The sequence below is a fragment of the Cyprinodon tularosa genome, unplaced genomic scaffold (genome assembly GCF_016077235.1).
Source record: "Cyprinodon tularosa strain WSP-4 unplaced genomic scaffold, ASM1607723v1 ctg126, whole genome shotgun sequence".
In the NCBI taxonomy this organism is placed as follows: Eukaryota; Metazoa; Chordata; class Actinopteri; order Cyprinodontiformes; family Cyprinodontidae; genus Cyprinodon; species Cyprinodon tularosa.
Genome location: NW_024038070.1, coordinates 892548 through 917002, shown reverse-complemented (window position 1 = coordinate 917002; position 24455 = coordinate 892548). Strand labels below are relative to the sequence as shown.

At 39.4% G+C, this 24455-nt stretch overlaps 2 protein-coding genes across 4 annotated transcripts; one reads left to right on the top strand and one right to left on the bottom strand.

Annotated features, from left to right (window-relative positions):
• Positions 1-6488, top strand: LOC119777672 (GTPase IMAP family member 8-like). Its single transcript, XM_038276645.1, has 6 exons — positions 1-91; positions 379-1095; positions 3299-4018; positions 4104-4237; positions 4343-5012; positions 5103-6488. Exons 1-6 carry the CDS (start codon positions 61-63, stop codon positions 5267-5269), a joined length of 2439 nt encoding a protein of 812 aa, XP_038132573.1. The 5' UTR covers positions 1-60; the 3' UTR covers positions 5270-6488.
• Positions 6489-7677: 1189 nt separating this feature from the next.
• Positions 7678-23870, bottom strand: rfx1a (regulatory factor X, 1a (influences HLA class II expression)). Of its 3 annotated transcripts, none has more exons than XM_038276642.1 (18): positions 23696-23870; positions 20506-20871; positions 19696-19805; positions 19469-19564; positions 18880-18977; positions 18339-18780; positions 17549-17730; positions 15173-15292; positions 14908-15095; positions 14597-14715; positions 14208-14314; positions 13987-14138; positions 13618-13715; positions 13184-13333; positions 12054-12262; positions 10369-10522; positions 9862-9907; positions 7678-9780 (listed from the first exon to the last, which is right to left on the bottom strand). In XM_038276642.1, the coding sequence occupies exons 2-18, from the start codon at positions 20849-20851 to the stop codon at positions 9620-9622; spliced, it is 2778 nt and encodes a 925-aa protein (XP_038132570.1). In that variant the 5' UTR covers positions 20852-20871; positions 23696-23870; the 3' UTR covers positions 7678-9619. The 3 variants fall into 3 exon arrangements, with proteins under 3 accessions (XP_038132570.1, XP_038132571.1, XP_038132572.1); XM_038276643.1 differs by having other exon boundaries at positions 14962-15095; positions 23696-23869; XM_038276644.1 differs by having other exon boundaries at positions 14962-15095; positions 18390-18780; positions 23696-23868.
• Positions 23871-24455: the final 585 nt, after the last annotated feature.

Sequence of the window (24455 nt, the reverse complement as noted above, 5' to 3'; positions counted from 1 at the left end):
AACAAGTTTAGCAAGTCATAGCAAGTTACAGAGGACCTACAGTAGTAGTGTCTGCTAAAAATGGCTAAAATACCTGACGTTTCCAGCTTTGGTAAGTGAGATTTTAATAAAACTGTGCCTGGTCAGTTAGCTGTTTAAATAGTGTAATATTTCAACTTTTTCTGTACAAATTATGTGCATATAAAATATACCAAACTCAATATATTTCTATACACTTTATGTAGTCTTTTTACCGAGTGTTGCTGTTAATCACTTTTTTTGTGCTAATCACTAAGCTTTCTGAACCATGTAAATATTTCATTTTATCAGGAGACTTTATAAACATTGTTGTTGTTACGAGAGTAGATCATGTGAGTTGTGCTGTGTTTCTATAAACAGGATCAATGGATTCCCTTCCAGAGTTGAGGATGGTGTTAATAGGAGGAGAAGAGGAGAGCAAAAGCTCCAATGTTAAAAGTTCAACTGGAAACTTCATTTTGGGCCAGGAGGTTTTTGACATGAGCAGAAGAACAGCTCAGAGTGAAGCAAGGCAGACGGAAATACTCGGTAGACGAGTTACAGTGGTTGATACACCTGGCTGGCTGTGGTCTCATATGCGAGAAGACACCCCAAAACTGGATCAAATAGAAATCCAGAACAGTGTTCATCTGTGTCCCCCAGGACCTCATGTCTTCCTTCTGGTCATTGATGTCGAATCAAATTTATGCCAGCATGTACAGCAATCACTTATGGAGCACCTGGAACTTTTCAGTTGTGATGTTTTCCCTCACACTATTGTGATTTTCACCACAGTCACTTCGGATAGTGATAAAAAGATAGAATCCAAAATCCAAAGAACTCCAGCCTTGCAGTGGATCCTTCAACAATGTGGAAACAGAAAGCATGTTCTCAATATCTGTAACAGAGAAGACAGAGATCAAGTCAGGCTCCTATTTGAGAAAATTGATACAGTGGTGGCAGCCAACGGAGGAAGACACTTTTCTGCTTCTAATGTTAAAGATATGAAAGAAGAGATTTTGGCTATTAGAGAAAGAGCATCAAAAAGGGCTAAGGGAGTGGTGGAACAAAGAAAAAAAGCTAAAGCAGTGCTTGAAGGTAAGTTACGCATTTTCTACATCTAGAAAATAAAAAGAAAATGACTTGCTTGACATAATTAAATACAATCCATTTAATCATAGAGTCTGTGTATTAAAGTATATGCAAAGTTGTTGGCATGTGCAAAGCTGATGATCTTACAAAATCTAAAGCATACTGCTTGTGCAACACAGCGGGACAGCAAATTCAGTTTTTTGTTTGTGCTCCCTCATGAATATGCAAATCACAATATAATGAAATAACCACCAAAAGTATTCCTTATCACACACAAACACCTGAAAGTGATCAAGCCTGAAAGTAATTGCAATAACAGTTCTTGCATCGACATTTAACACGTTTACATTTTTTTTCTCCATTTAGCTCCATACAAAGCAGAGTTATGTTGTATTAATATGTTCTGGTGCTATCCTCATTTGCAATATTGGGTTGTTGAGAGGATTAAGTGAAAGGTAAATCCAGCTGTTTAGATTGTAATCTGATTGTTAATCTTTGGATCCTTCTCTATCAGATGAGGGTCAAAAAGGGTGGAGCAGAGAAAGTTTTCAATTTTAATTTATATTTATTCTTTTAAATATTATTAACTTTTGTTTGTAGCACTTTGAAATGTAAAGTTTGAAATTAAATTTGTTCATCATTCTAACCATTATTTATAAAATACGTAGCATAAACTCAAACTCCAAGTAGTCACGCAATTTACGTATTTAAAAAGACAAACCGAACCGGTTTGCATGACCTATCCTTGTTTTCAGCTATGCAACCTTTGTAGATCAGCTGCAACATAATACACATGGAATCTATTTTTACAGGGAAGTTCAGTGCTCTTTATTTTGGATCCTTTGAGGATTTGCCCTTCAGTGTTTTAAAAGCAACTATGAAGTAAAAGCTGTGAATCTTTTTTTTTAAAGGCACTAGTGGCTCGTTTTTCTTACAGTAGGCTGACAAGAAAGGGGGTATGAGAGAGGGGGAGAGACATGTGGCAAAGGACCACAGGCCGGATTCAAACCCGGGTCACCTGCATCGAGGACTGAGGCCTCTGTACATGGGTCATGCGCACTTACTAATTCTATGGGCGAGAGGCGGGGTACACCCTGGATAGGTCACCAGTCTATTGCAGGGCAACACAGAGACAAACAGGACAAACAACCATTCACACATACACTCACACTCAAGGACAACTTAGAGAAGCCAGGTAACCTAACAGTCATGTTTTTGGACTGTGGAAGGAAGTGGGGTACCTGGAGAGAACCCATGCATGCTCAGGGAGAACATGCAAACTCCATGCAGAAAGACCCCGGGCCGCTGTAAGGCGGCAGTGCTACCCACTGCGCCACTGGGAAGCCCAACTTTGCCACCCTACTTGTTTGTATATTTGCATAAGTTCATTTAGTTGAATAATTTGTACTCAGTCAACTCAATTGACTAATTTTCTTCTAACACAAGATGCTTAAAAAACAAAACTAAAAACTGAGGCTGTAGCATTATTCTGCCCTGCTTGTGCAATTTTTATTTTTTTATTTATTTTTTTTACTCTTGTAAGCTTTTCAATCAATATTTTCCCTCATATTCTTGGATAAGTATTCTTTATACAAATAAACTAAATGGTCACTAGAGGATTTGATCTATCTACAGCAGTCACTGGGATGTTAGAATTTAGACAAGTAGGACAAACAAGTTTGCACACATGCCTTCATAATTAGGTGCAATTGAAAAGGGACTAATTACCTTGAACAGTGATACTTTTGGACTGTGTAAAGAATCCTGTCCTTGAAGAAAACTATGCAGGCCTCTGATGCTGGGATTGGATGACATAAATAGAAAACCCCCAAGCCTCTATCAACAACAAAAACAACAACAATATATCACTCATTCTAAATAAGCCTAAGCTATATGTAGAAAAACATTTCATTATTTAGATGTATCCAATTTATCTTACTCACAAATATATATCAAAAATAGTTAACTTGTTTAACAAGTTATTTATTTCTTTAATCTCACTTTATCTATGTTGGAGTTAATCCTACTGTGGAGGTTTGGTCTTGCTTACTGTTTAGAGTCTGACTGATTCTGCAAGATGTTTTGCAAAAAAATAATTTGTGTGTTCTATGAACCATTCAATAATGGTCTTTAAAAAAATGTTCTATTGTCTCTTACATAAAAATACTTATACTTTTATATTATTGTTCACTTTTGTTTTTTTCTCCAGGTGGAAAAAAGCCACCGGAGCATTTAAAGCTGCTGTTAATCGGTGCACAGGGGACAGCGAAAAGTTCAGCTGGTAATACCATTCTGGGAGGAAAAGTATTCAGTGCAAAGTATAATGTAGATGGCAGAACTACACACAGTAAGACATGCAAACGTCTGGTTAATGGACGGGAACTCACAGTGGTAGATTCTCCTGGATGGTTCTACATCCATACCCTTCAGGAAACCAGTGAGATAGATAAACTAGAAATTGAAAGGAGTGTGTATCTCTGTGCTCCAGGACCACATGCTGTGCTGCTGGTTATTCCTCTAACAGCAGCAATCCATGCATCATATCTGACAGCTGTCCAGGAACACATGACTCTGTTTAGAAAAGACATCTGGAAACACACACTAGTTCTGTTTACTGTGGGTGACTGGTTAGGGGGGAAGACTGTGGAGGAGCGAATAGAGAGTGAGGAAGGTCTGCAGTGGATAGTGAACATGTGTGGGAACAGGTATCATGCCCTGAATAACATGGATGAAAGTAATAGGATTCAAGTAAATGAGCTCATTGAGAAGATTGAAGAGATGTGGGCAGGGAATGAAGATCCTTGTTATGAAGTGGACCTGAACCAAGCAGAACAGATAGAAGCTGAGAAAGAGGCTGGAGACAAGATGGGCATTAGGCTGAAGAAGATTAACGAGAGAAAGTCAAGAGTCCTGAAAGAACTGATAGGAGGTAAAGTCTAATTTTTGTATTTTCTTATATTGAATCCATTTAATGTTATCATGTTCAAAAACATACATTTTACCCTATTTTGCAGGTCAGCCTCTGCCACTCTCTGACATCAGAATTGTTCTTCTTGGCCAGAAGTGCTCAGGAAAGGGAATGACAGGAGACACAATCCTTTTTAAAAGGGTATTTGGAACAGCTTTTAATACAGCTCAGTCAAAAAGGGTAAGTAAATCTGCTCCCAGTTCAGAACTAACTTTATCCATTATGGGAATTGGGACTCATTAGTTCTTTGAAGCAGGTCACAGTTTTATTTTCTGTCTTTTTTAGAACCTCCCCCATGCAACATGTGTGAAACACGAGGGAGACTTTAATGGAGTAAAAGTCTCAGTTGTAGAAACACCAGGCTGGTTCTCAGACTCATCACCACCTGACTGGATCAAGAAGGAGCTTCTCGAAGGTGTCTCCATGTGCTTTCCTGGACCTCATGTTTTTCTCCTGGTTGTTCCGATCTTCAGATCTTTCACAGAGAAAGATCTCAAAGCTCTGGTTGAGGTCTTGAAGCCATTAAAAGAGAGAGTGTGGAGACACTGCATGGTGCTGTTTACCTGGGGAGACTGGCTCAGTGACTTCCCTGTAGAGAACTACATCGTCAGAGAGGGAAAGGTCCTACAAGAACTTCTGGAGAAATGTGGGAACAGATACCATGTAAGAAATCCTAATCGTTCTGATAATGCTGCTCAAGTCACTGAGCTGTTCCAAAAAATTATTGACTTGGTAAAACAAAACAAAGGATTCTTCACAACTAAAGTCAAACAAAAGAAAAAACAGAAACGCCCTTGGACAGATAAACAACAGCAATTCATAAAGGAGGAGTGGAATAAGAGGGAGGAGGAGCTAATTGGGAAAGTGATGAAAGCTTTATCAAATGAACCAGAGGAACCAACGGTGCCCTCGGTAGAGGTGGCACATAGCATGAATGAGTTTTTCATTCCCGACTGTAAGTTTGAAGAATTAACTACTGATTTACCACAAACTCTTGGCTCGATTTATTGTTATTTAATATGATCCTTCTCATTATCTGTTTCAGTGAGTGGAGATGAGACCTCAGAATATGGGAGCATTTCGGAGTTTAAGATTCAACAAGGCCATGGCCGTGTTGCTGAATGGCTGACTAAAAAAGTGAGGGAGTCTGAGATCAGCTCTTGGAGTGGCAACCTTTGTTCCTCAGACACGTCTGTAGAAAACCTTGATTAAAGTTCTCCAGTTGATGAAAATCTTCCAAAAATGAGTTACCCCCCCACAAGAAAATAAGGATGATGCTTTGAAAATGCTCCCAAGTCCTTCAGTGATTAAACCCAGGAACTCTCATTAGGGCCAAAGAACTGCAGAAGAAAGTTTATTTAATAAGTTTTGTCTTTAGAAACAAGCATCTTTATCTGTAACAAATGCAAAATAATATACTGGAAAAAAAAGAAAACATTAATTCCAGAAGAAAACATTTAAACAGCTCCTCAGAGGCACTGGAGGCACTTCTTTGAAAAAGAAGTATATTAATGGTTTAGGTATGGAATACCATCCATACCAATGGTTTGACTGAAATACCATCAGGTGTAATCATCCAGTGAAGAGAGCTGATCCTTCACCTCGTTATTTACACGCCAGTCATTTGACTGAGAAATGCTCTCAGGTTTGCAGTAACACAGGTCAGCCCTGCCACCAGCATGGATCCTCTCTGTAACAGAAGATCACTCAAACCAGAAAAACCCCAGAAACCCTAACATAGATGGGTATCTAAACTTTATTATATTGAATAAAACTGTGAGTCTTACTTTCGGTGCATTATTATTGTAAATAAAAACCTAAAGACATAGTCTATTTTGAATGCCTAAGGGTTATTTCACTGGTCCAGGTATAAGTACAAATAACCATATGGGGGTAGGCAGGACATAAATAGTTGACATGAATGAAAGTTATTGATATTTTAATTATTCATCAACTCTATATCGTAATGAGCGAATTGATTCAAGTTTGACCGGATAATAAAACTTTTTTTTGTTATGATGCATTGCTGCAGCCAATACTGAATTGAAGACACCAAGGAGGATGCTTTGGATGTTTTGCTCTGGTGGAATGAGCATGCAAAAATTAGTCGACTGGGATCATATGGGTTTCCATCTGTACCAAAAGATGTATACATGTCAGTGTATATGTTGATGGTAATCTGCTGCTGTGTATTTGTTTATTTGGGGTGTTGCTTAATCTTTAAAGATTTCAAGGAGTGGGACTTTTCACCTTACACTTTTTGGTTCATGGGTTCATTTTTGTGATGATTGCCAAACAAGGTTGTGAATCATAAAATGTCTCATTCCAACTTTAAAAAACTACTGAATTTATTCATTAAACCATTTTTGGAGTTCAGAGTCACACAGTGAGTCTTACTTTTGGTGCATTATTATTGTAAATAAAAACCTGAAGAAATCATCTAAAGTGTGCCCTTACTGATGCATCAATGCTTCTGGATGTCAGAAATACAGAACAGCACACAGTCTAACTCACGTTGTGTACCACTAGATGCCGCTGTTAGTTTGCAGATTAACCAATCTGAAAATATTCATTATATAGTCTAGCTTCAGAATCACTGTGATATTCTACAGTTCATGCATCTTTTTTTACAAGTCCATGAAGTTATTTTATGCTTCTCTTTATTATGTCTTTTATTGGAACCAGCAATAAAAAAGAAGAACCCTAAAACACATTCTATTGCAGTAGCATGATCTCTGCCATAAAAAAAAGAAAAATCCAGTTTTTATTCTTAGTTTTACCTCTAATGACTCAATTATAACTAACATTCCTCTCAAATAAACAGAACCAAAAAACCCCAAGAAGTAAAGTTCCAGTTTCTTTCAACTTGTTATAAGTTTAAAACATTATAAAACATTGTTAAGGCTGTACTGCATGGCAATGTTTTCCATAATAAAAACTGCCACTGACAATTGATAAGGGCCTATGTTTCTTTTGCCAGAAGGCAGAGTGGACTGTTGTCACTAATTACAAAAACTATCTAAAAGTTCACTGTTACAGAACTGCAGCAGATGGGCATCTTTGGGTCAATCAGATTAAAAGATGAAAACAATTTATATACTTTCAGTTTCAAAGCATTCAATACAAGAAGCTAAAATAAACCTTTGGAACGAAAAAAAACCTCAAATGCACAAATGAATATACTGTATATGTATGTGCCAAAAGGAAACGTCTTCAAACGGATTTGCTGTGCTTATAGTCATTGTGTTTTCTTTGTTGTTTCTTGCAGTAATAGCACTTTCAACAAATCCCAGTTAGCAGTAAAGGTATATTTCTTAATGTCAGGTAAATTTCAATAAAAAACAAGAAAAAACAAATAGTTCAGATAATTTCTTTAGGCAGAAATGAAATATAAGCCTGCTATTGATGATTCATGCTTAAAAGGAAGATTATTTTGCTCATCAGCATACATTTATTGTAGACTATCTCTGGCCCTCTTTAATGATACTATATTGCTGTTTATCTAATAGAACTGTTATGGTTTCCCAGCTACCCCCGATTTTTTTGTAGGATTATAAAAGCTGACTCAAATAAGTTCAATCTGTTTAACTTTGAGAAAATAAATCTCCAAAAGAAGCAGGTTTCATTTTAAAAAGTCCTTTAATTTATATCTTTAAAATTAGAAACATCTGATTTGCATTCTACCACCTCCAAAGGCACAGTCATACTTATAGCGGACCAAATTCAAAAAACACTGCCACCGAACATCTTATTTTATTAACTTCAATTTGTTTTGTACATAAGAAACAACGCACTATAAAAATGACTAAACAGTTTCACTGGTTGAACCACTCTGAATGGTGTCGATCATAGAAAGCCTGGAGTGATATGTTCTCAGCTGTAGTAGCATTAGATTCCATTTTAAAAGCTAATGTGCTGGTTTGAAAGCTGTCAATCCCTGTGCACTGCAGCCATTTAAAGACAGAGCACTAAAATATTCCAGAAAAAAAAATAGATGAAATGTTTACGTCAACCAATTCTGATGAACAGTGTTTAAGAATATGGAGGGTTGAAGCAAAACAAAGCCAATGGCAGGATGGCTGAAATGCAGTGAGATGAGACACGGCGGTGCAGGCCGTGCAGGAAAAGAAGAAAAGCTTTCAGACTTCTCACCTCCAAAGTCTCTGAACTGAGCGATCTGAAATATTAACATGCGATCTGATGCCTACATCTCACCACTAGAAATACACTTAAGACTTCAAGGATGAAGGTGAAAACAAAAAAAACTAGCTTTGTATCACTTTTTTAAAGACAACAGTCAATATGTGCAAAGAGAGCCTGTCTGTGGTAAAGTCATCAGATATAATCGAGGGTTTGATAACTCAACATACAATCACAAATCAATAAAGCACACAAAAATGCTGCTTACAATGTGAGACAACACAGCACCACACACGGCACGAGAGGTTCACTTAGTGACAACAGAATTCAGAGATAGTGGATAAATATACAGTAGGATATTTCAATGTTCTTACTCAGGCACAGTCCTCCTAAAAACAAACCCAGAAAAATAAAAAAAAAAGGAAAAAAAAAGTAGCCACAAAGAAAGAAAAAGGTTTGGCACAAAAATGAGGAAAACTAATGAACAAGGCAAGAAAATAACATCTCAAAGGAAATGAGGCCACAGAGGAACTTATTAGGCAGGATTAAAGCACTTTGAACAAAATGTCACGCATACAGTACACCTGTTGTGAAACTATAGTAGGAGTCCCTATAAAACAGCTGTAGCTTCTGACTTTACAAGTGTGTAGCAGCTGAAAGGAGGCACCCAATAAACACATGTATGTTTTCTTTACAGGCTGATAGAATCAAATCCTCCCAAATGTGTAAGAAAATATCTACAGAAACACTTCCCATTACTTACAATCACACACAACCAAGGGAAAAAATAAACGGGTCAGCTTTCAGAAACAACAGCTTAATGGTGCTGACAGAAAACAAAAGCACACTAAACAAAGCCACCCCAACCTGCTGTTTTTGTTCTGCTTTGTTTTTTTTTACAGCTCTCAGATCAGTTTTTTTTAATATCGTAGCTCTTCACAGATAAGTAACAACCACATTTAGCGCCCACTGTTTGAACTCTGCTGCTCTCCTCTACACACAAAGATTGCAGCATTTAAAGACCACCTACGTATGGCAGTGATGGGTTCAGGTTGGAGGGGAGAGCAGGGGTTTTAACTAGGCAACAGGTTGATGTGATTTAAATAAAACATGCCTAGTTTTAGGTTCTTATTATTTTTTTTTTTTACAGATTCACACAAAAGTTATTCTGTGATTCTCTGTGCATCAGGATTATGGTTTTTAAAGCCACACATCCTGTTGCAGCTGTGAATGTCGTGTAACTCTACAAGTGGTTTTGCCATCCAGGCAGCAGCAGTTAAAAAGAGTTTGGATAGCATTGCACCCACTTAAAACAGTTTGCAGCGACAGTGTTCATTGACTGGATCTACATACATACAGCTATCAAACGTATAAATTAGTGGAGGGTTTTGTACATCTGTGGATGTGACAAACAGGAGCAGGTTAGTTGTCAGCGGAGCCCGTGGTGAAGAGGACTCGCTGATCCGTTCTGGCTAACTTGGCAGGAGGTTCCAGAGACTCCTCTCCAAGAACCGCCCCATCAGGAGGAAGAGACAGCTCCTGGCCTTCTTCCTCACTCTCGTCATCTTCTTCCTCGTCTTCTTCTGTGGATGACAAATGTTAATGAGAAACTATTGATGTTTGAAAGGTGTTACTGGTGGGAATGTGGGAGATCGAATGCAGACCTTTGTCAGGATCCATCTGGTTCAAACCGCGACCTAAACTGGCAAACTGAGAGCAGGACAGGAACGAGTCAGCAAATATGGCCTCTATTTTGGCATTCATTGTTTTTGTCAGATCATGCATCATAGTTCCTACACATTATCGTGTCAAGATTAAATACTTTTTGGTATTTGAGCTCAAGCAACATTTTTAAGCCAATAAGTAAGTTATGAATACAAAAAATGCATGACTTGTGGACAATAGATTAAATTAACAGAATGATTCATTCATTAATGAATCCATAGAAGCATGCATGTAAGTATGGAAAAATTTAAGATAAACTGAGAGAAGAATGAATGTCTTGGTTAAAAAATCATGTATATATAGATGGATAAATTATTACATTAATGAACTTGTTATTTTTAGAAAATTGCAAAATTGAATTTACAGATATTAGTCCACAATCTTCTTTATCTCATTCGTATTCAGACCTGATTTACTCTAAAATGATTCATTCTGTGGATCAGTACCTCTCCCATAACAGCAATGGGGGTTTCTCCTTTAGCCTGGGCCACTCTGTGCTCTATAAGGTAGTACATGTACTCATCGTACAGCAGACGGATCAAGTGAAAGGAGCCAAAACTGGCCGCACTTCGCAGGGTCAGATCCCTGATGACCATGGAACTGGAGGGCAGGAATGGGGAGAGAAAATACAATTAGCCACAATGCAGATCTCCTTTCTGTTACCACAAACAGGATGTAGCACCTCTCTGTACGTTAAACTGTGACACACCCCTTTTGCAATTCCTCATTTTCTATATCCTCAATTCATCATCTAAACATGAGCTTTCTCAGTTCTTACCACAAGAAGTGAAACGGGTAGTTACATAACAGCAACTGGGCTGGGAGCCATTTATAGAACCATCTTTTAATCTAAACTTTAAATGGTTAAAGAGCCAGATAGAGGATTGAAATCTTCTTGAAATGTTTACTTCATGTACTGTCCAATTTAGATTACTAAAAAACTTCAAAACTTCACTTCAAGAGAAAATCCACTGACTTTAATCCACCTTGCCAAATGTGTTTGCTGAAACTGAATTTAGATATTTAAGGAAGAGGAGTTAAGGCTTTAATCCTATATAAACATTTTAAAAAGTTACAGCCTAGAAGAAGCATATATCTTTCCCCAAAAAGCTTTTCTGGTTAAAAATGGGGCTGCATGACATCAGGAAAATGTCTCATTGGGATACTATTGTGGAATATTGCATTTACATTGATAGTGATTTGATTTTAACCCACATTTTTCTCTTTTCTTTACTTTCCTTCATCACACAGTTCCCAACACTCAGTCAGATCAGTCTAGCTTTAGTGTGTCAGCACCTAAAATGCACATCCAGTTTTGGAAACGAAGGCATTGAAAGCACAATGATCAGGCATAATACATCACTGGAACACAGAATTGACCTAAAAATATATGATATCCTACCAAATATTAAAGCTCTTTTTGCAATTATGATACCACAGAAAAGATATTGAGGTGCAATTGATGCGTTATACGTTTTTTTTGTTTAAAGCTCTTTAAAGCAGAACTAAAGAAATTAACAGTAGTTGTTGTTTTTTAATCTATCTGCATGCAGCAGAGCATAATGAGATTGGGTCACGCCCACATCACTGAATGCACACGGCTGTTCAACTGACCATTAGAAAGTTGCTCTGATCTTCCCTCGCTTAAAAGGCATAGAAAATAATCTGTTTGGAATGGTATAACTCTTTTATTGCATATATTAGCATGTCTGTTAAGAAAAAGAATAATCAGCTAAGATTAGCTTATGTTACTCTGAGAAACTGAACTGTAAAACAAGTTCAATTTAGCTGAAGTTTATTCAATATATTTGCTTAAGTCTCAGCAAAATGACTAATTTTGCAGCAATAATGTCAGAGATACTGTTATTCTCACTGGATCTATTCATAAAAATAATTATCTGACTGTTTTACCACCAGGAGGAAAAGCTGTTGCCTTTCAGTTTTGGAGAAAAATTGAAATAAGCTCCTGACATTTATCTTTTTTTTTATTTCAGCTTCAAGCAGCTTTTCAATTTCATACCAGCCACAGCACCTATGATAAGTATTTATTTAAAACAAGAACTCACATTCTGACTGAAATGTGTAACTTGTAAAATAACAGAGCCCTACTCTCTGCTGTCTGCTATCATACCTGTAAAATGACCACTTTAGTAGGAAGAGTTTTGCAGCCTTTGGAAAGGCTGGACTGTGCTGATAGGGTTTCAGGACCTGGGAGACCACCCCATCAAGCCACACGGCCCACTGCTCCAATGAGTTCTGCTGCTGCAAGGTCAGCTTGAAGTCCTGCTCCAGCCGCTGGACGACACGGTCTTCACATCTACACACCCATGAGGCCTGCTCCTACAGAGCATTAAAGAGATAGATACAACTCTAAGGTGAACTGTAAGTAAAAGTAGGTAACGCTAGGCCTAAAAGCTAATGCTAAGTCTGATTGGTGTTGGTGTTGAGACTAACGCACATTTTTACCATCTTAAAGAAACATTTTAAGTATGAAAGAAGGTGATGTAAACATGTTTTAATCAACCTTTAAGCCTTCCTAGTGTTTGTATAAAGACGCTGCTGGTTATTTAAACAGGAAATAGAGGCGATCTTCCTGTGTGAAACGCTTTCTCAGAACATAACGTGTCGAGTATTTCCTGACAGAAAAACCTCTCTGATATCAGAGCAAAAACAATCAAAGTTTACCAAAGCACCAATCAACACAGGTAGTATAGTTGTTTGACCTCACACCAACCGACTTTTATTTCAGATTGGTTCTTTTACCAGTAATATTTTACATGCTCTAATCTCAGAATACATTTCAAAAAGACAAACAAGTGGTAGTGCACTGCTCCCTACCCCTAATTATTGTGTAAATAATCTATCAGGAACAACTAACCTGTATTGTTACAAATTGAAAATATCAAGGGATTCAGTTACTGCAGGTAAGATATTATCTATCTTCCAACAGAACCTCACTTTAAAACTCCTGAATTATTCCTTTGGCAACAAGAGGGAAATATGTGTGCAAAGGCATGCAACCTAAACTTCAATTCAGGTTATAAATCTGCCTCATATCTGTGTAAAACACCTGCAGAATCATTTCTGAGAAATGGAGAAGGGGCTTCCTGGCTTCACTTCACACCTCATCAAAACCACAAGCTACAGCAAAAATAAATGCTCTCTGCACAGAACTAAAACAAAGACTCAAGCCCCAAAAAGGAGGCTGCAGACATGCTAGTGGGATGCTGTCAGGGCGGCAAATGTGGAGCCTGAACCGACCTGGACGTTTGCAAAGTCGACTCGGTTGAGGTCAGAGAGCATCTGGTTTATCTGAGCTGTGTTCTGGAGGACAGCCCGGGCTGCCTGGGCAAGATGGTTTAGACTGGTGTAGCGGCGCAGCGTCTGGGCAAAAGCATTGGCTGATGTCACCTAAGAATAAGGAAGGGTCAGAAAGGACTGATCAGACATAAAACCTACAAACAACCTTTATCAGTACTTAATCTTGGTAAAGCATCTTTTTAGGTGTGCCTAAAATAAGCAAACTAAAAACCTTTTAATGATATCTTTACTCTAATTCATACTTTTCATAAATTATTTGGTTGAAGAAAATGTTTTTATAGCTCTAAATAATATTATAACGGTCCATCCAGGCATTAAAGCAGCTGGATTTTTTATTTTTTTGCAAGCTTTAAGGCCATATTGGAGAACGGTACCTTGATGCGGACCATTTCCTCAGGGATGTTCATCATGGCATTAGTCAGCCAGCTCTCAAGGCTCTTGGCAAAGTTACGAATGGCTTGAGTTAAGGCACCTGTAGGCAGCAAACATGGTTATTAAGTTTTTAATTCAGCAGCTAAATAAAGATTAGTACATGGAAACACTATAAAGGAAAACATCCTATAAACGTCTGTAGAAAATCAGGCAAAAACTTTAGAAACAGAAAAAAGTGTAAAAAAACTAGCAGCGAAAATTAGCTTTCAAGCTAACGCTGATCTTTGCAGAACAACTTGGATCCATGTATATTAAAGTACACTTTCCAGTATCTGTAACTCTATGTGTGGTTATGTAATGCAGAATCTTACTGGGGATGGGTCTGAGGACGTCAGGGATAAGGATCTCCACCAGGCTCTGGTAAAGGCTGTTGTCACAGTCACGACTCCAGCGCAGCACTGGTTCGTACTTACACAGCAACACCAGGCAGGATTTCGGGAGGCGCTTCTCTGACTCATCATGCCTGTGAGAGAGCCGAGTTTGAATGGAAAAGGTACCACTACAATATCAGAAATAATGTCCTCGCTCTTACACAGCCATTGGGGCATCTCCAGCTTGACTTTGGCTGAACCTCCAGAAGGTTTTCCACAGAGTCTCTACCAGTGTAAACTGCAGATTGACCATCACATCCAGTATGGCCTGAGAAAAGACATACAGACTCTTTAAAGGTGATCCCATATTTGGTTAACAGCAAACTAGAATCCAGAAAGTTGTACTTAAAAAGAAAAAAATGAGTAATCGAAGAAAAAATTCCACTACTAAGCTTCTTTTACATCATCTTCATCTCAACAAAGAAGGACTACATTTATTTTTATACAATATAAGGATAAGAATAAAAGGCGTAGAAAAACTAAACTATCACATTAAGAAACAACATGGAGAAGCCAGCCTCATAAATATTTGGTGTAGGAGCTTTGTTACCTCACAGTGTTCCCTGTAAAGCAGCTGAAAGCTTTTTATGTGGTCCAGTTCAATTCCCTCTGGGAGAGACTTTCCATGGAGGTCGATGTCTGGAAACTCTGGCAGAGCTCGGGAAGCATCTGGAGACAGGATACCACCACAGAGACAAATCACATCAAATGCATTTTAAATAACGTTGATGGAGGTACAGTGGAATGGAAGGGGATTGTGGAATTCATCTTCAAGTCCTAAAATCTAGACAAGCCTTAAAAACACTACTCATAAACTCTGTGACCCAGCACAGGATTTTACAGATTTGGATCCATGTTTACCCGTTGGAATTGTCTGATAACTGTCATCGTAGCATAAACCATCACCGAACCCACCCAGGAACTGCTGGTACTGCTGAACCTGGGTGCTGATGTCCACATGCCCTGATCCCTGCTGCTGCTGTTGCTGCTGGCCTGCTCCTGCTGCTGTCCCATTGGTCATCCCTTCCACTTTGTGCACAGGCTTCAACCTGCCAGGAACAAAGGCAGAGACTGAAATAAACCATCATCACATTAGTGTAAAGATAAACAGGATGCATGTTCTTACCTTTGTTTCTGAGAGAATGGCTGCTGCCTCATGGCCAAATGTTGTTGGTCTTCCATCAGGCGCAGGAGAGATGACCCTGCCTTGATTCTCAGTCCATAATAATGGTATTTGGAATTACCCCTAACAGGAGCAAAATGTGTTAGTCTGCTCTCATTTATCAAACTCTACCTTCATTCATTACCAAGTTCATCTTGACAAAGTTGAGAGAAGGGGTGTGATGATCAATACCTTAAAAAACATCTAGAGATGAATATTTTGGCTTAAAAGCTCTAATTTTATCAATTTAATCAGGTTGAGTTATCGAATTCAGAGCTTGACTCAGCTGGGTTAGACACGCTTCTCTCTAAACTTTGTCCTCCCATCCCTGGCTATGTTTAGGGATTTTGTTCTGGTAGGAGTACTAACACCAAGGTTTCAAATATTTAACAGCCTCTAACAGTCTTTCCTTCAGGACAGAGCTGCATTTAGCTCCTTCGTTCTCCCCATTAAGTGTGGCCATCTTCCCCATTGAAGATAAACATCCCCTTTGCTTAAGGCTGCCGCCACAGTGTGGTCAGGATGATTGGCAATTTGAGGCCATGCATGGCGTTACGCAAGTAGGCCACAGAGTTCACCTTAGGTCTCATCTGAACAGAGCCCTTTTGTGTGTTTGCTAAACTCCAAGTGAACCTTTAAATAGCTTTTAAATAAATGTAATATTTTTTCCTCTATTAAATGATGGCCAGATTTGGGGAATTACTCAGTTGATCTATTCCTTGAGCGGATCTGCAGATCTACCATCATGGTGCTCCTGAAGACTGTAGACAGACATGTCTGTACAGTTGCAGTAATAATCTTTTCTTTTTAGATAGCACATTGAACTGTGCTTAATGAGATTTTTACAATGATTATTAACCTCATTCTGCTTTAAAGCTACAGTGTGTAATAATTACAGGGATATACAGTCAGAAATGTAATATATTATACATAACTATGTGATTTATCATCATCTACGAGCTCAGCCTCTTAACCTTAATATTTGCGTTGCCTTAGAATTCGTTGTTTATAATTACATAGGAGCGGGTCTCGCAGCCATGGAGGCAGACATCTTTGCGCTATGGCAGCGCAGAGCCAACAAACTAGCGATTGCGAGATCGCCCATTACGCTCGAAAGTAACTACGGCAAGTTGAGAGAGATGAACTGAGACGGTACTGAAAAATAGATGGCAGTATTAAAATTATCTATGTAAACAAACCTCATCACTTGAGAAGGTAGGTGATGCGGACGTCGTGGAAGACATTTTGTCCCGTAACGCTCGCCGTACTGTTGGGGGGGAGAAGCGGTGGGGGGGAGATGTTCATGTTGCTGCGGTCTGCAGTCTGAACGTTAGATGTCGCTAAAAATTACACACTGTAGCTTTAACATATTACATATTAGCCCTGATCCTGTGTATTTCTGAGTCAACATCGAGCTGTTTGTTCTCTAAAGTTTTTAAAAACACCTATAAAGCCTATACAGAAAAATAAGCTCTATATATACTAGGGGTGGAACGGTTCACAAAATCCACGGTTCGGTTCGGTTCACGGTTTCGTGGTCACGGTTTTCGGTTCGGTATAGGTTTGTTGTTAGACCGAAAAATAAAAAAAATAATAAAAAATAATAAAAATTAATGAAAATTTTTTTATGAAATTAATGAAAAAATCCAAAAAAATTAATGAATTGTAATTATTTTTTATGATTTGCAGAAACCATGGATCATTTCCGCAGGTTTTGCTGCTTTGATTTAATCATCTCGCACATGCCCTCTACGATCCACAAGGAACTCAGAGCGGAGCGGACGGGAGCCACAGCAGAGGCTGTATGCTTTGCTTTGTGCAGGCGGTCTGGAGCGCAGCGGGGCGGTGCGCAGTGGAGTGCTGACGGAGTATGTGGGATTTCGGGATTAGCATGACATGTTGGTCATGTTGCTGTTAGCATAAACAAAACGTGTTGCGCAATGCTTGCACACGGTTGCACTTTTATCCACAGCTTTCTTTCCGCCTTCATCGTAGGTCACTCTAAATGCAAAGTGGTCCCATACAGCAGACCTATAAAGTGCTGCTGGCGCGTCTTCCAACTCCTGTTCTTTCCCACTCGCCATACCCACACAATTCTCCACAACAACTGATTTTTTTTCTGCTACACTTGGCTATGCTGCTTCGCTTCTTCTTCTTCTTGTTTACTACTGGTGGTTGGCTTTGGTCGTGCATGAACCGAACGAAACACACGCGAATCGAACCGAGACAGTCGAACCGAACGGTTCGGACGGTTTTCAAAAACCGGTCCATCCCTAATATATACTGATGTTTCGCAGTGCATCCTCTCCATAGCAGAGTCTGGGTTCTTGGCTGTCTTACCGGGTGCCCAGGCGACGTGTGCGTAGCCCCATGAACACAGAACGAATGAGTTTCCCAAAAGAAGCGGCGTTGACTGGTTCGAGTTTCTGCTCCTGGCAGTGCAGCAGGTAGTGGCAGTACAGAGTGGACCGAGGCAGACTTACTCCTTCAGCCGTCTCATAGTTGTCCAGTAACCACTGTACCTGACACACATGCAAAAAAAGAGAAAAGAGAAAAGGAAAAACAGCTGGTGCGATTAGAAAAACCAGTCAATACCAGCAAGAAACATACAGCTTTTATTTACTTTATGATAAATAGAAATAATACATGCAGATTATATATTTTTTTTAATAATTAGATCGTGACACAATAAATCCATTCACATTGACAGCTCGGTCATCCATTCAGGAATGAAAACACAAATACATCTGTTTGCGTGCCGTGGCATACAACTTTGGTATGCAATGAATCAATGACCTGAAATACTGATGGGATGTCGGCCAAACATGTTTTAGTTCATATTCCTTTCATATGGGAATCAGTATGATGAATTTGGGATGAGCTGTATCGAGTTGGGGCATTTCAAGCACTTTATAAATGCCCCTCATCGCATGCACTGCAATGACATGACAATGATGAGGTCATGGTTTAGTTTTTCTTTGAGGAGGAAAGTTTTCCACATTTGTGATCAGATTGTTCTCATTGACATAACTCCACTATGACATCATCATCGATTGGTGTGCGCCATCGAAGGGTTGTGTGGATGGGAACGGAACGAGTAGAAACTCCTGCGCTTGGCGCCTCTGCATACCTTCTTGTCTGCCGACGGCACGCTACTCTCCTCGCCCTCTGTAATACTCACAGTGGCTGGGGAGGCGCGGGCGCTGTGTGAGTAGTTCTGGCTGTTCCCAGCCGCCCCTCCATTGCTGCTGCTGCTGTTGCTGCCACTGCCCAGCATGTAACCACCCTGGATCACATAGCTGCCTGCTGCGCTACCATTGGTGCCCGCCCCTTCCTCTGACCCGTTGGCCGTACCCCCGGCGGTCACTACAGTGGCCCCGCCCCCTGCCGCACTAGTGGGCTGGGCCACAAACATGGACACACCCCCTGTGGTGCCTGCAGTCACGGCGACTGTCAAACTTGTGCCAGGGGATGAGGCCTGAGCGCCCGATGTTGGCTGGCCTTCGTAATACTGGGCAGCTGTGCTCTGGGTGTACAGGGGCGTCTCAGTGTAGGGGAAGTTGCTGGAGCGACTAAACAGGAGAAAATGAAAGAGTCAGTAAAATGTTTTTAGAGAGCGCAATCCTCTTTTGACATTTTAGGATGTTTATCAAACAAAGATTGATGCTAACATGGTGCTAGTGGTGTAGCTGCTGTCTCCTCCCTCCACATACTGCACTTGGTTGGCATAAACATGCTGCACCGGCACTGAAGCTAGCTGCTGCTGGACCTAAAGGGGGAGCACAAAACAAAATGTAAAATAAATCCAACGACTCCATCTTTTTGGATTTCAATTCCTTCTGCTTACTTTCCATTTGAATGAAAACTGCATGTTTCTTGCACTCACACGCTATGTTCACTCAGTTTGAACGCAGCCCTTTCCCTTGTGTTTCCCTAACCTACTTGGTAAAGAACAGTCCAGAGCCCGCTGCTGCATGTCTGGCCTCCAGCCACCAAGCAGGGCAAATATTGAGGATCTCCTGTTTGATGATGAAGCTGCACCACGTCTACTGTTCTATCTCTGCCTAACCAGACGGCTTCCACTGAAACAGGAAGCTAAAAGTTCCACAGAGACAATGAGCTGACCAATACTGAGCCAAATAAAGAGGAAATTCAACATTTGTTAGCACTCCACTATATCTTAAGAACTGAGCTAAAGCTGTTATGTCTGGTTTATTTGTGCTCACATTTCTACACCTTTGGTGCGCTATTTTGACTTACTTCTTGTGTGATGTGAACAGGCTGTAGATTGGTGACACTGAGCTGTGTGTCTGGCTCAGTTTTGGCAATTTGAGAAGTGGCCTGCACCACCGACCTCTGTGGAGACAAAGATCCACATAAAACACAAAACAAAAATTAAACCAAAAATCCAGTTTAACAAGAATCTTTGTCTGTCGCATGCATTTTTCATTATGTCTTACTAAAAGATCTATCTGAGAATATCTCACCTGCTGGGCTGTCTGCACTTGCTGAACAACCTGTGTGGGAACTCCTGTCTGCACAACAGCTGGAGGTGGGCTAGAATCTGACACGCTGTCACTTGAGTGAAGAGAACCCTCTGAAACACAGATAATGAAATGTTCAGCCTGAATGAGGTGTTCCTGTCATGTAGATATTTACTATCTCTTGTCTGATTCAACTGTTGTCTCCATCCGATTAAAAGTAGAGAAAGCAGTGTACCTTTCCTAGAACCCATATTTAGGAGTAAAATCAACCAAACCTCCAAGACTGATGGAGTTGCTGTCTTTTAAATACAAAGGGCAGCAAATACCAAATGAAATGCATAAAAAGGACCTCAATATACATTTAAGTTTTGGTTGCTGCGTGTTTCAGGGGGAAATTCCAAATTAAAAAAATGTTCAAAGCAACACAAAGAATAATACAGAATTTTTTAACCCCTCTCATTCATAGGCTTTCAACAGCTTCCAGAGCGGATAAAATTGTCTTATATTTAAGTTACGCTGATCACCTGATAGGCGTGACTGAGAATCGGGACCAAAATAATGAAACACACTACTGTGAGAGGCACTGATCATTCTGCATTTTGACTAGCTATAACTTAAAAACTGAAATATTTAAATTTAAATATTCCATGTATTAATTCAATTAATTCTAAAATAGGTCATTATTTGCTTTTATATTGTTAACATCACTTTCAAAATGAACAACTAAACTACAGCAGCTCACGTCCACAGACTGTATTAACCTCAATCCCATGACATTGGGGTCATTTTAGTAAATAATGCTAAATGCTTCACCTGTGACTGTGACAACAATGTACTGAGGGGTGCTTTGAGCGTTTCCAGACTGCGTGGGGGAACCCTGGATCTCTGCCGTCACGTACTGCGTCTGTGATGCGCTCTGGGTTTGACTCCCTGCTGCAGGCTTCTGAGAGGCAACAGAGGAAGCCTGTTCGGTGGGAGCAGTTTGGCCTGTGGGCGTGACGACAGTGGGGGTAGCCACAGTAGTTTGAATCTCTGCCAGAAACTGAGGAGTAGTTGCAGGGCTGGAGGCAGAATCAGGCTGACCTGGTGTAACGGTCACAGCAGCCCCCTGGAGTTGGGCTGGTGATTGCAGCTCCCCTACATAGGCTGAGGTGGCCATCTCAAATGCTGGCAATCACCCTAAAGCAAAACAAAGCAACAAAAAACATATCCGTTGCTGGTTAATTATTACATTTAGAATAACTGTGAAGCTGAGTAAAACACAAATATGATAATACCTTTACAATATCCATCTAACCTGTAGGATTATTTATCTACTTTTTCACATGTTGGGGAATCAGGGTTAGCTCTACATTCTTATTTGTTTACAAAACGCAAATGAATGAGACAGGCCTGATAGTACTGCAGTAGCTGACCTGTTCCAGGAGCAGCTACTAAACAAATGAGAGGGAGGAACAAGGTTGGGAATAAGCAGTTTGGTGTATCATTACCTGTAACCTGATCTCTCTATGTAATGGCTTTCATTCAGTTTTGCATGTTACATAAGCTGGGAAAACACCTTGCTACATTCTCTTATTGTCAAATCATCCTGCTTTCACGATTTCTGTCACCGCATCCCATCGACTGTGATCAAGATTATTGCATCTCCTTACATTGCCAAGTAACATTGATCTATCAGCATTTACCAAGGGTTGCAGTGGAGTAAACACAAACAATAGCATTGATATAAAACTTTACTTTTCTCCAACCTACAGAGCAAGGTTTACCCAAACTCTTCATGGATAGTGAAACTAAGCTTCCAGTTCATGTATGACTTTGTTGGCTTTTGGCTTGCTTATTCATTTACCAAAGTTCAATGACCACAAAAGAGATTGAAACTATTATATAAAGGATGACGTTAAACTTCCTGAAAAGTCCACGTAAAGCCCCAACTTCAACTATGATAAATAAAGATCAGGCGTGAAAGTGTAGTTAACTTACAGGAACTTCATCAATATGTAAAATTAGGTATAAACAAACTGCCAGAATTAGTACATGTTAAGTACATGGTTTAGTTTATTTATAATTTTGTTTTTTATACCCTGTTTGGATAGAAACAGCCCATAAAAACCCACATAAGCAAATCTAATTCCTGTTTTATGTTCACACTAGAAAAAGCACAATCTAACAGGCATCTAAAAATACATATATATTCATGACCAATGATATAAATTGTCTGGAGCTTTTTGTCTGTCAGAATAGCTTTAAAAATAACACCATGAATTTACCAGAACATACAGTCAGTGTAGATTGAAGAGAGAAAAATTGAAAATGATTCCCACAGCAGCTTTAACATCTGAGAACCATTGATCACTAACAACTATCAGATCTTATTGGTAAAATATATCTTTTTGACTATTTCTAAAAGCTTAGTAAATTCTACTGTTAGTTGTATTATTCTCTGTCTTAGATGAAGACAGCAGAAAGAAACAAACCCTTACAAATAGCCCACATGTTGCAGAATACACACCATAATGCTGTAGTCACTATTGTAAGAGGGGAAAAATAATACTCCTATATGCAGTATTTAAAAAATATACTTAGAGCAGCCATAGTTAGAGGTAGTTGAAATGACAAAACTAATCATTTTACCCATTATTCATAATAGGAATATTCATATAGCAATAGGCGAAATATAGGTAGGATTTTAAACTACTTTTGCTCTTAAATGTCGATCAATCTTTCCAGAACGATGCCTCTGAGTCTGAGATGGGGTTTATGGTTATCTAACCATAAAAAACGCAATATCTTCAGGTTAAAGGTTTAGATCTAAAAGGCAACCTGGTTCGACTTGAGTCTGGTCATTAACTGTTAATAAAGGAATACAGTGCATTCCTATAAGCTAAATCAGGGGTCTTCAACATTTTCCAGGCCAAGGACCCCCAAACTGATGGCGAGATGGAGCGGGGACCCCATAATTATATATATTGTATGAAATTGTGTTATATTAAACTGGTCCTATAGTCACTCTATTACAGATGGAATCATGTAATGAAAGTATTTCTGAATCCTGGTTGATGGGACAGGTGTTGTGAATGAAACGGTGCCCAGCTTGAAAGAGCCCCTGTGTGTCGCTGAATGTGTGCATTGATGACTGAAAGACATCTTCTGCCTCCATTTATCTGTTTACTACAGTGTGTTGAATTCATGTTAATGTGTTTTTAAAGACATTTCAATTAGTGGAAAAAAATTGCAAGGGGGTAATAAAAATAAAATAAAAAATCTTATCAACCAAAACTTCCCCGACCCCCATGCAGTACCTCCGTGGACCCCCTAGGGGTCACGGACCCCCTATTGAAGACCTCCGAGCTAAACACCTGCATAACGCCCTCCTTAGCCACGCCCCTCACACGTTAAACGTCTGCCACCTGCTGTCTCAAATTTCACTCATATCTCATTCCAACGCTTTCCGAGCCCAGGCGCCAGCATAAACAGAATTCAGTCATTAGATTTATATACCACTCTCATTTAATCTCCCTATTGGCCTGTACACGTTATTAAACCAATATGTTGTGTGACATGATGAGGTTTCAACATACCGCCTCGTGGACAACATACCCCGCAATATATACAGACAGGCTTTATTTCTGGTTATTTGATAAGATATATCAAAGCTGTAAACGGAACAAAATCCTGTCGTGACAGCTTTCTAGCAGGGTAACTGGAGCAGCAGGCTAACTGGTCTCTACAACAACCGCCATTTTGTACCTTTTGCATTTGACATCGCCATAACAACGGCCCGCTTGACTATGCATCTGTAGCTGCGCCGTCATGGCAAGCAAGAATCCGTGTCATTCGAGGGAGATGTACACACTAACCGCCGCGGTTAACTCGTTACTCGGCCAACGGCTAGCTTTAGGCTAACCTCGCTAAGAGACTCCCGTTATGGCTTCTGTAACAACAAGGAAAAGGCAAACGCACAATTCAGATTGAACCCCAGAGGGAAAAAAATGTTTTAATTTACCTAGAACTTCACGTCCGATTCCACGTACGTTTGCCCCCGAAAGTGAAATATCTTCTTTTTATTTTTATGGTGGATTCAGTTGTTGTTGTTGATTCTCGTTGCTGGGTTCTTGTCGCCAGGGCTACCGTGGCTATGGCGCTTCGTCCTCACCAGGGCAACTGTTGCTACCCACCCGCTGCCTCTCCTCCCCCTTCTGCACGCTGATTGGCTGAAGCCAACCAAATGTTGTTAAAGTCACAGCAGCTGCAAAAAAAGAAGAATAAAATTTCACAAAGCACCCCACGCCCAAATTATCATTATTAAGATATCTTTTTTTTAGTGAGCAGGTTCCAATAAGACAGATGAATCGATTCAAATAAATAACAAAATAAAAATAATACATCTACATACATATTTTTAAAGCTTTTATTTGAGATAGTTTCAATGATTAGTGTCATTTCATGAGAAGTGAGATTAAAGTCTTTCGTGAATAATTAAATAGTGTGAAGTTTTCTATTTTAAAAATGTCATATTATTTTTATGTTTTAGCACACAAAATGAAAAGTAGATAGGAAGGAACAATGTAGTAGAAAGAAATGCATGAGTAAAATGGATATCCTTGATGGCAAAACCCCAAATTTGGGCAAAATTCAGCTATATATATATATATATATATATATATATATATATATATATATATATATATATATATATATATATATATATATATATATATACATACATACACACACACACACACACACACATAGCTGTACGCAGG